Genomic DNA, 12,058 nt, shown 5'->3' on the forward strand with positions numbered 1-12,058 from the left:
TTTATAAAAGGAAGGAAGGAAGGAAGGAAGGAAGGGAAGGAAGGAAGGAAGGAAGGAAGGAAGGAAGGAATATGGTTGACGAGATTCGATAAAAATTATGAAATTCCGAGTTCAGATAAATTTTATTTTAAAAAAAAGATGAATGTGTAATATTTAAGTTTTGATAACATTCATTATGCAAGATAAGGTGTAAATATTCAAGATAATTTAAATATTTCATCATAATTTAAAAAAATATTGATCGATAATATGTATATTTATCGATTATTTATCATTATGTTTATTTACAATATGCCAATTAAAAATTAACGAGATTATATTAATGTTGCATAAAGCAGAGATCTGTAGGTCCGGCCCGGTCCGGCCGTATTTTAAAATATACCCAGGCCGGGTCGTAAAATTTTTTTTAAAAAATTTATACGACATGAATTGTTATATTCATCAATTAGATATGGTTATAATGATTATATATAGTTATGATTAGTATATTGTTGGGTGAAAGTTAACACTAGCTAACACTCATAGTATCTATTACATAATATAATTACAGTTTTCATGCCCTGGAATAATTAGGCAAAGGATAGATAATAAGTAATAAATACATTATTATATAAATATATGTTTAATTTTTTTATCAATTTTAAAATATCAGTTTTTTTTTTATAAATACAATTAGTATAGTATATATCTCAAAATATTATTTACAAAAAATTTTTATAGTATCAATTTGTATAATATACTAAATATCTGTTTAAAATAAAAAAAAAATATTAGTGTTGTTAAAACGGCTAACAGTATTTTATCCAAAAAAAATATTACGCAAGCCTGAAAACTTTGTCCATAGTAGTAGCGAAGGTCTATAGACATATAGTATCTCGGAATTTTGAGGCTTAGCCAATATTTTTCTGGCAAAAAATATTGAGTTAGTCGTTTTTAAAAATCGGCTCAAAATGAGTCGATGATTTGCTTATTAAATGATAATACTCGCCAAAAAATATGATAAAATAGCGAATAGGTGATTTTTTTGTACATACTAGGTCCGATATAATCTTAGAAAATATCCGGGCCGGGCCGTGTAAATGGTACCTGTGGTGTCTGTTATGAAGGTTATATTTTTTTCTTTATCCACGATTTATAAAAAATTTAAAAATATATGTAATAATACAATAATATCTGTTATATTTGAATATCGTATATATTCAAAATGTTACGTTATATATTATAAAAGGACGTTATTTGTGTATTATATTATTATAACTTTCCGACATGTAATACTATATTATCGAGGTTAATCGAATTGCATATTATTAGAAGTTAATTGGATAATATGTCTATATGTTAGCGGCAATATGTTTTATCCGGCAATGTGTTATTTTTTCAACTTTAAAACAATTTTTTTAGCGCGTTTTTTTTTAAAATTTAAAAATCTGATTTTACCCGAAAATGAATTCTCCAGCATGTTTTAGAATACCCATCTTATGAATTGTAGATAATTTTACCTTTAAATTTTGAGTTATTTATAATTTATATTGAAAAATCTATGGGAGAAATAATATAAATTATATTAGGTTCAAAAGCTCACGATAAAATTATCTGAATTTCTTAGGGTAGGTAGGTACTCCAAGCATGATAGAATGCATTTCCGGTAAAATCCTATTTTTAAATTTAAAAAAAACGCTTTTAAAATATGATTTAAAGTGGAAAAAATAATACATTTCCGGAAAAAAGAGATTACTGCTAACATGTATAAAAAATTACAAATAAAATTCATTATTGTTTTTAAAACTTTAATCGATTTAATAATATCGGAATGTCGATAAAAAATAAATAATAAAACGATTAATATAGAGTTTTGTGTAGAACAATTATAGTCGGCTATGATTTTACTTTGGGTATCAACGATAAAAGATACGTTATCACATTATTCAAATATAATTATAACTGGATTCAGATTTATTCTGTTTAAGAAAATATGTATAAATATATAAAATGATTTGTTATGAAAGATTTTAAGAGTATTTTTTACGATTTCGTATATTAACGCCATCTATCTTTCGAATTATTATTTATTTAAAAATTATTTTACTTTTTTTTTACTTACCAAAAATAATAAATAAAATGATTGGCATTTAATAACCCTTTTAAACCATACCTTCATTTTTGTTGATTTGTACATGTGCTATAAAATGATATTTAGCGTCGTGGACATTATTGGTATTTTATATCTTTAAAAAAATTCTTTTTTGTTAGTTAACGTCTTAATTTATTCTTATATACAATAATAATTCACATCTTTAGAATGACAGCTGTGGCTCAGAGACCCAATGAGAAGGCGCTACATATCAAAACGGGTTTCGATCTCCTGCGCCAGGGACAATTACTTGAACCCAAATCTCTTGGATGCCTTAGCTAAAGATTAGAATGATATGTGATTAAAGTAACTATTATATATAAATGATTCAAATAAAATACCCTTTCCCATCGTAACTATCTCCCCCACGACTTAACGTTTGATGATTGGCTATCCAATCGGTTTCCAATTTTTTCACCTCCCAATCAAAATTACGCTATCGATTTTAATATAAAAATTTATATTTTATTTGAATTATTTTTGATATTTTAACCCTGTATTGCATACTGTGTATCTCAATCCACATACCACAAATTATACAATAAATATTTTATAAATAAATTTTAAATCAATTGCATGGTGTGTATTTGAAGCCACAATCCATATTTTCGATTCGAATGTTAATATGGCCCACGTGATCTATTATATATTTTTAATTTCGCATTTTATTAAACCCTATTTTTAAAAATGGCTATTTTTTTATAAAATTTTTCTTCTCAATTTTCTACACATCGTAAAAGGATAAATAATATATTTGACAAATTTCAAAACATTAAAATTAGATAAATAAAAGGTAAAAATTAATGTTTATGAAATTATTTTATATATATTTATTATTTTTGATAATTATATTTTGTAATAATCATACGTTGCTTTAAAGACACATTATGCAAATAAGGTATTTTATTTGAGTTTTATATTTTTAGAATTATGAATTGTGGTACCATACCTAATGATAGTGAAGATTCAAATTTAAGTGAATCGTCTGATGAGGAGTTTCTGTCAACCCAAAATAATGATTTAGGTATATTTAAAATGTATGCTCTTATATAATCTATAAATATCTAGATTTCAATGAGAGTGATGAATCGGAAGAGGATGAAAATATCAATAATGAAAAAGGAATCGTGAGAAAAATGATTTGGAAAAATTGCTTAACTAATTTACCGTTAGTTATTCCAAAGTGGAAAGGAGAAAACCAACTTTTGATAAGGAAAAAAACCAATGGATTATTATAAGACATATCTCACTGATTTATTACCTCTAATTGTTTACGAATCAAATTTATATGCAATTCAATGCAATTCCAACAAACCTTTGAATTTATCGATAGATGAATTAGAAAAATTTATAGAAATTATTTTTACATGTCAATTATTAAACTTCCCAGAGCACGTCTCTACTGGGCCACCAATACAAGACAGGCCAAGATGGCTGATGTCATGACCCTAAATCGCTGGGAACAAATCAAATCATTCATTCATATAAATGATAATGACAAATTTATTCCACTTGGAAGTGAGGGCCATGACCCACTTCATAAAATTAGACCCTTGATAACTATAACCAATAATATACTAAAGTCTTTATCGATAGGGGAAAATATTTGCGTAGATGAGCAAATAATTCCATACAAAGGGATGAGCAGTAGAAAAAAAAGGATAAAATAATGATAAAATGTCCAAACATTGTTAAAGTTTATAATAAATCAATGGGAGGTGTAGATCTTATGGATTCTTTACTTTCATTATATAGTTCATACCAAATCAAGAAAATGGTACCATCGAATTTTATTTCATGTATTCGGCATGTTACTTATAAATTCTTGGTTGCTATACAAACGGGATTATAATAGTATATCAATAGCAGGCAAGGATCGATTAATTTTGTACAATTTCAAAATTTCGGTGGCGGAAGTCCTTTGCAAATATGGCAAATGCACTTCAAACAATATTCCAAAACGAAAATCAGTTCAAACTGGTTATCGGGAAAAATGTAAAAAAGGACCAGCCCAATCTTTACCAAATGAAGAGGTTAGGAAAGACCTCACAGCTCACTGGCCCAAATATAATGATAAAAAGGGTAGATGTAAAATGCCAGGATGCATATTTATTACAAAAGTATCTTGCAAAAAATGTGGTGTATATTTATGTTTTACGCCCACAAATAATTGTTTTATAGATTTTCATGAAAATTAAAATGTTCAAACATTTAATATTTGTTGTATTTATATAAAATTATATATATTTATAGTTTATAGTATAATAAAAATTATTGTGGAAAAATTGAAATTTGTATCCTTAATTGCATAATGTGTATTTTAATCCACATACCGTTCATCTTCTAAGAAATTTAGAATTTTTTTAAAAAAAGTGAGCCATGAGATTATCAATAGTATCGAGAGAAATAAAAAATCTAGTTTGCCAAAAAATAATTATTCTAACATAGTACATGCAATACAGGGTTAATAATAAATATTAAAATAAAAAAAATAATAATATAAAAAATAAAAATATATTATTTACGTGATATTAAGCACATAGCCCTAAAATGTCTTATATATATCAAATATATATATATACAACAGAGCAACGCTTGGTTCTCTCATGAAAAAATCCATCGATAAAAGAATGGGAAATAATTAAATAAGTAAGAGGACCATCCACGTTCTTTGGGCTAGCCGCAGTTACCTGCGCGCGCAGAGGCTAGGCCCCTTACTTAAACGTTCATGGGAAAATAAAAAAGAGAGGTAAAAAACCCATGCCCGATTAAAATAAAAGTTGATTATGGAAGGATAATATTGGCTATAATAATTTTGTTTAAAATAATATTGATAATAATATAACTCGGGCTTAAATAGATATAATAACATAATGTTAGGATAATATATTAAAATAAGGTTCAAAACTTAAGTTGAGCAACAATAAATCGAATAACCAAATAATATTAAACGTTAATAATCTGTTAAAAGCAAGGTTTCCAGGTCAAAATTTTTAAATTGCGGGAGAAATTTGGTATTACGCGGGAGAAATTTAAAAATTGTGGTAGAGATCTAAAAATTGTGGTAGAGATCTAAAAATTGCTAAAAAAAAAAATTTTCGGTAACTATTTTTCAAAATAAAATATTGATTTATTAAAATATATTGATTTATAAAAAAAACCAACGATCTATTTTAAATATAAAAGAATGTACAAGATAAAATTAAAAAAAAACCATATTAATTTTGCTAAATATATTTTATGCGAATGTCCCGCAAAACGACCACAATTGGAAATCTACCGTTTGTGTGTATAACTTTAGGGATAGGCGCTTATTTATCACGTATTACGTTTAAATATATAATAAGGTACTCCAAAAATAAGAAATAATACAGATGCAACTACATTTGCGGCAATTGTAATCACTTATCTTGTAGTACAACATTCAAAGAGATACTTATCATCACAATGTTGGTAGAATCTTTTTCCCATAATATTTAACGACTCTAATATAAGTGATAACTATGCTTTTAGAACAAAAATGAGCAAGGCTATCATCAATGTTTTAGGACCTAATTCCAAGAGGTCAATTCTTGACGATTTGAAAGATGGACATACATATGCAATTCTAACAGATGCATCGCTATTTCAACAAAATTAAGGTCTTTTCAATAAAACTATTAAATTTTCCCCCCTCAAATAGTTAAAAATCCGACATAGCTAACCATATAATGGTAAATATAGCAGATTTGAGATTATCAATAAATTGCATGTCAGATTTTTGATCTGATAATGCCTCAGTGAATTTGGTAAAAACAGAGTGTATTTACAGAATTGAGTCAGCACAATGTTGGTTGCGATATGTTCATAATACCCGCTATCGATAGAATTTTAAAATTTTATAAACATTTAAAAAAATATTTCACAAATAAAGATTATAAAAGCTGTCCTAATATTTTGAAAATTTTTTCCAATAATCAATGGCAGAGGTATATTTAGGAATGATTTCACATGTAGGAAATCTACTACATGTTGTTAATGTGTAGTTGCAATCAGTATCTTAACAAAGTATCACAAAATTATGCTGCAGATGTGTTCATCTTTACAGTTAAAAATTGTCAATAATTTTATGGCGCCATTGCTCAAACTTAATTATATTTTATTTGAGATTTAAATAATAGAATTAATGTTTACCGTTGTTATTGAGGTATTTATAAAATTCCTGGAATGACATATTATATATTTGTGTAACCATTAGCTCGGCCTCTAATGTTGTTAAAGCAATCCTATTACTCTCCTTTTTCCAGGCAGTCCTCATCGGGCTAAAAATGCGCTCGGATGAGGCTTTAGAATGAGGTAAGGAGAAGACATACCCGCATATTTTTTCCAAGCATGGGGATTTATCGTTATTACGAAAAATTTCTACCCATTTCTCCTCTGCTTTTAGACCATCTAACTTTAAGTATTTTAGCAAATCATAAAAAATAGAGAGAATTACAATCTCCTCAAACAAGACATCAATGTCTTTCGGTATTTTTAATATATTTATTAAATTATAAAAACCATCAATTGATGGTTTCTGTTCTTAAGTCATAATATTTATACATTTGTAAATAGAGTTATTAAAATCAAACTTTGATTGTAAATATTCTAAAAATTGTCTTAATAAAAATATCTGCTTCATTTAAAAATGTATTAAATAGAGTATTATTTGAACATTTTAATAAAATATTTTTAGCAATAGCGCCATAAAATTTATTATCAATTTTTAACTGTAGCATGATTTTGTGAATCTTTTTTAATGATTGCAATTAAATATTAATTTAATGAAGTAGATTTCCTACATGTTCATCGCAGTTCTTGACGGCGATCTTTCACGATGGGCTTGTTCCATTGCTTGCATGCGCGTAGACATATTTTGCATCTGTTGTGCTTATCCCAAATAAGCTTCTGCCATTTCATCTTCAAAAAAATTTTTCAAAATTTTAGGACAGCTTTTAATATCTTTATTTAAGAAGTATTTTTTAAGGGTTTATAAATATTTAAAATTCTATCGATGAGAGGTATTAATGACAACCACCTGATAGGTATATATCGCAACAACTCACTCCATTCCAAGTCAGACCACACTTCACCAACTCTTTTAATTCAATAACTCTTTTAGTTGATGAACTAAATTCGTTAAAACATTTCATCACAATTATTTCGACATCCACAGATAGTACATTTATTGCCTTCTTGCAAGAATTATATAGTATATTACTTATACAGCCAATTGGTATTAATTCATTATTGTGCTGCCTCAATTCTGTAACTTTGGTTTTTGCCAAAATTTACAGAGGCATTATCAGCGCAGAAAGCTGATGCAAATCATTGATAACCCTAAATCAGCTATATTTACAATTATGTGGCTAGCTACATCGTTGGATTTTTCACTATCCGAGGAAAAAATTTTAACAGTTTTATTGAAATGTTCTTATTCTTGTTGAAATGGCGAAGGATCGAGGGAAATGTTTTAATATTTCCCTTATTAGATGCATCTGTTAGAATTGCATATGGATGACCATCTTTCAAATCGTCTAGAATTGACCTCTAGGATTCAGGTACTAAAACACTCGTGATAGCCTTGCTCATTTTTGTTCTGCCACAAGTAAGGGTTTGCACTTATATTGGAGTCGTTAAATATCGTGGAAAAAAGATTCGACCCACATTGTGAAGATATAGCTCTGTGAATGTTGAACTACATGATAGGTGTATACGATTTCCGCAACTGTAGTTGCATCTGTATTATTAATTATTTTTGGATAATATTTTTGTATTTCAATCGATGTTGATATACTCTGTATTAATGAAATGATGTTGATTTATTGTATAAAAATAAAACAGGATAGAAAGAAATTTACAAACTAGACATGTTTTTCGAATAAATATTTAAAATTTATTTTAAAAATATAAAAATAATCAATTAATGTCTCTCAAAATTATTATTTTTAAAACGTTAAAATACTAAAAAAAATGCGGAATAAAATTAAAAAATTGCGGTAGATTTTTGCGGGAGATTTTCATTTGCGGTAGATTTTTACAGGAGATTTTCAAATGCGGTAGTTTTGCTAGAGAGAGATGTCTGCGTGTAAACTAAAAAATTGTGGGAGTCTCCCGCTGATGGGGGGGGGGGCATGGTAATCCTGGTTAGAAGTCGGAATATAATATATTTCCGGCAGGATTTGTTCGATTTCATCGTTATTTTTCTAAACACACTGATTATTTTTTTAATTTTAAAAATGTGTTTTGGACTAGTACATTTGATAACATTATTTTCTTAAATACGGCAAGCTTGAGCTTGAATGAGATATTTAGAATAATTTTTGATATTCGTTTTTAATTTGGGGGGGGGGGGGAGAGTAAACAAGCTACAATTTTTATATAGTTTGGGAAGGGAAACCGGGGATAGTGTGATCCAGGAGGTATTTATTACTCAAATAATTTAAAAACTAACAAACTTTGAGTTTTAAAATTTATGTCAAACATGTATTTTAATAAGGTGCTTAAATAGAGCTAAAATGTTTGGCACAAAATTGGTCATGAAAAAATTTTAACATACCAAAAGTTGACTTTTTAAAATTTTACATTTTCACATATAACTTTTTTTTTATTAATGTTGTTTAGACTTAATATTAACTCTAAATAAAGAAATATAAATTATTATCATATACATAGAAATATTGACACAATTTAATGGTAATTTTAATTTCTCAATATTAAACTTTAATTTAATGGTGAAAACCTGGGGGCAGGGTTTGACGGGTAGCCATTTTTAAACAAGGATTAGCTGTGAGGACGAACCAAAAGATTTATCGCTCATAAGACAAATAACAATGACAATATTTCGAAGTTTTGGAAGGCAGTAATATCATTTTCCTTTTTCGAGGAAATTAGCGACTAAAATTTTGTCAGCCCAGGTAAAATTCTGCTTCTAGTGAAAGTTTTTTTCTTCAGCCCAACCTCTTATTAGAAGAAAAGAGTAGAAAATTGAAATAAAAAAAAATATAGACATTTTTCTTAGTTTCGAAAATTTTTTTTAAAAAAAAACATCGAATTTTTGGGGCATGACGGGCCTAAATCAAAATATCGCCATTCGTTAGCGGACAGGTCGGGTCGAAATTTGATTTAATAGTAAAAGCGTGAATTTTTTTATTTGCCACCGTGAGTGAAAAATTAGGCCCGTTTACCCACCTCTAGTTAAGATTACTCAAAATTTGACATGTCGATTAGTTCTTTCCAATAAAAATCATCTAAAATAAATTTTGATTAAAATCACGCGTGCGAATTTTCCAATTATTAATTATTAAATTAAACATGATGATTAATATAAAAAAATATCAAGCAACTTTTGAAATTAAATCATAAAAAATAAATAGATTTTATTAATAGTGTTTTAATGTAGACCAATTATAGGTCTGCTATGATTTTATTTTGATGACACACGGTAAAAGATACGTTATTATATTTTTCACATATAATTACAAATCGACCTTCTATTCTGTTTAAGAAAAATATGTTTTAATAATAAAAAATAATTCGGTTTTGAAAGATTGATAGATACTTTTTTACAATTTCGTATTTTAACGCCATCTATCTTTCGAATTGTTATTTATTTAAAAATAATTCCCTTTTTTTATTTACAAAAAATAATAAAATAAAATGATTGGCATTTAATAACCCTTTGAACCCCACTTTCATATTTTTGATTTATACATGTGTTATAATATGAAATTTAGCGTCGCGGACACTATTGGTATTTTATATCTTTAAAAAATTATTTTTTTTGTTAGGTAACGTCTTAAATTATTCTTTTAAACAATAATAATTCTCATCTTTTGAATGACAGCTGTGGTTCAGAGACCGGATGAAGAGGCGCTACACATCAAGGTTCAATCTCCTGCATCAGGGACATAAATTACTTGAACCCAAATCTCTTGGATGCCTTAAGAAAAGATTAGAATGATATGGGGTTAGTTAGGGTTACTATAAAAAATTTATCGTTATTTAGTCAATAAACGTATCATTATCCCTCCCCCTAAAACGACCTAACGTTTTATGGGCTATCCAATCGGTTGCCAATTTTTTCACCGCCCAATCAAAATTACGCAATCAATTTTAAAATATAAATTCATATTTTATTTGAATTTATTTTGATATTTTATTAATAATTAAAATAAATAATAATATAAAAAATAAAAATATATTATTTAATAATAATAAACGTTATATATATTTTTTTTTTCGTTGTGTATTTTGTCTGTTAGAAATCGGAAATATAATATAAATCCCCCCCTAAATTTATTGTCTAGAAAACTCATTTTAAAGATAAATAAAACATTGGGGGGTTATAACTCATAGCGAAATAATAAAAAACAAATTTAATAATAATCAGATTATTATTTTTTTTCTAGGAGTTTTATCCTTAAGATATCTTAGATATCTCTTCAAAAAAAAATATGGTGCGTTTCTTTGGATTGCCAGAGACTAAACAAACAACTGTCCAAATTGATAAGCGCGTGTCAACTTAGGAAGAATCAGAAAACGAAAATAAAAAATTGTATTAAATTAAATTTTTAATAATTATTTTGAAAAAATTTCTAATTTCCTTTACGTTAAATTGAAAATAAATGTTGAATACTTATATATATATATATAAAGTTTACAACGTGTAAGCGAATCGTATAAAATTCGGGAGGTTGGAAGGGGGGGGGGGTGATAGGGAATTCGAAAAAATTAAATTTTATTTTTCTCGTGCGATATGAAGTTTTAAAAAAAATAGAATAATTAAAATAAATTATATTATAAGTCGTAATAAGTGTGATGGTCGAATTTGTAAAAATATAAATATAATTCATATAAATTCCTAAAATATTTTAATTTTTTTAAAATAAAAAAAAATGGAAATAAAGATAAAAAAAAATTCATTCGTTCATTCACGCGGTGTTCCGCAACCGTAGGCGAAAATGAAATCTGAGGACAATAGTTCAAGTCAATCAAACATAAATCATAAGTGATTAGCATTCGAGTTTTCTGAGTCTTTTTAAAAACTTTTTCTACATAAAATTTTCTTATTTTTTAAAAAAAAATGAGTGTTGTGAATAATCAGATCTTGGAACATAGCATAGGGGGCTTAGGTGCCCGTTTTTTAGCCGAAGTTCTGACAGGCGGGGAAAAAAGGAGGGAAGGATTTATGGAATTGGTGTGGGAAGGCGAAAAAATATTCGATATTGCCGATAACTTCTTAGGGTCATTAGTCCCCATGCCCCGAACAGCTGATAACCTGATAGCGGACTTCAGGAAAGTGTCGATGTCGCTTATATTACTGTTTTCTTGGTGGCTGAATGCGACGTAGTCGTCGTAGTATGTGGCCCGCTTTTTATAATGATGCTGACCGGGCTGAGAATTCTGATTATTTTTCGCGGAATTGTCACCGCGAATCACGACACCGCCGCCATATTCGGCACTTAATTTGGTTTTGCCATTTTCCGCCGTATATCCTCCGTGTTTTACCACCAGGGGCGAAATTCTTTTGGCGGAATGAATATCGGAGGTTACAGAATTCGATTTATCGCCATGATTGAGGTTATCGTGGTCTACATTTTGGTTAGTCACATCATAAATCATGACGTCATCGTCATCTTCCTCCTCTTCCGATTGGCTCAAGTGATCCATGACGTCCTCGTAAAACGATTTACCGAGGTTCAATGTGGAATGCAGGAGCGAAGGTGGCGGTTTCTACAACGGATAATATATTACAACACAAAACAACTATATAATAATATGCATAACGTGGAAAAAAAAATCTCCCAAAAAGTTGTTAATCCCGTAATTCTTTTGGATCCCTGGCAAACTTCCTTAATCAAAGATGCTTACCTAATTTCTTTCAAATTATTTCATTTTTTTTTA

At 28.1% G+C, this 12,058-nt stretch overlaps 1 protein-coding gene across 2 annotated transcripts in view; it reads right to left on the reverse strand.

Moving 5' to 3' along the window:
* Positions 1-10,396: 10,396 nt before the first annotated feature.
* Positions 10,397-12,058, reverse strand: part of LOC135925289 (uncharacterized) — a 32,833-nt gene continuing 31,171 nt past the window's right edge. The window contains exon 9 of one of the 2 annotated variants that reach the window (XM_065460532.1): positions 10,397-11,887. In XM_065460532.1, coding sequence (XP_065316604.1) covers positions 11,255-11,887 — 633 coding nt within the window. In that variant the 3' untranslated portion in view covers positions 10,397-11,254. The remainder of the gene's footprint in view (positions 11,888-12,058) is intronic. The other variant, XM_065460533.1, reaches the window with a different exon arrangement.

The sequence above is a fragment of the Gordionus sp. m RMFG-2023 genome, chromosome 2 (assembly GCF_954871325.1).
Source record: "Gordionus sp. m RMFG-2023 chromosome 2, tfGorSpeb1-WG-v2, whole genome shotgun sequence".
Classification (NCBI taxonomy): Eukaryota; Metazoa; Nematomorpha; class Gordioida; order Chordodea; family Parachordodidae; genus Gordionus; species Gordionus sp. m RMFG-2023.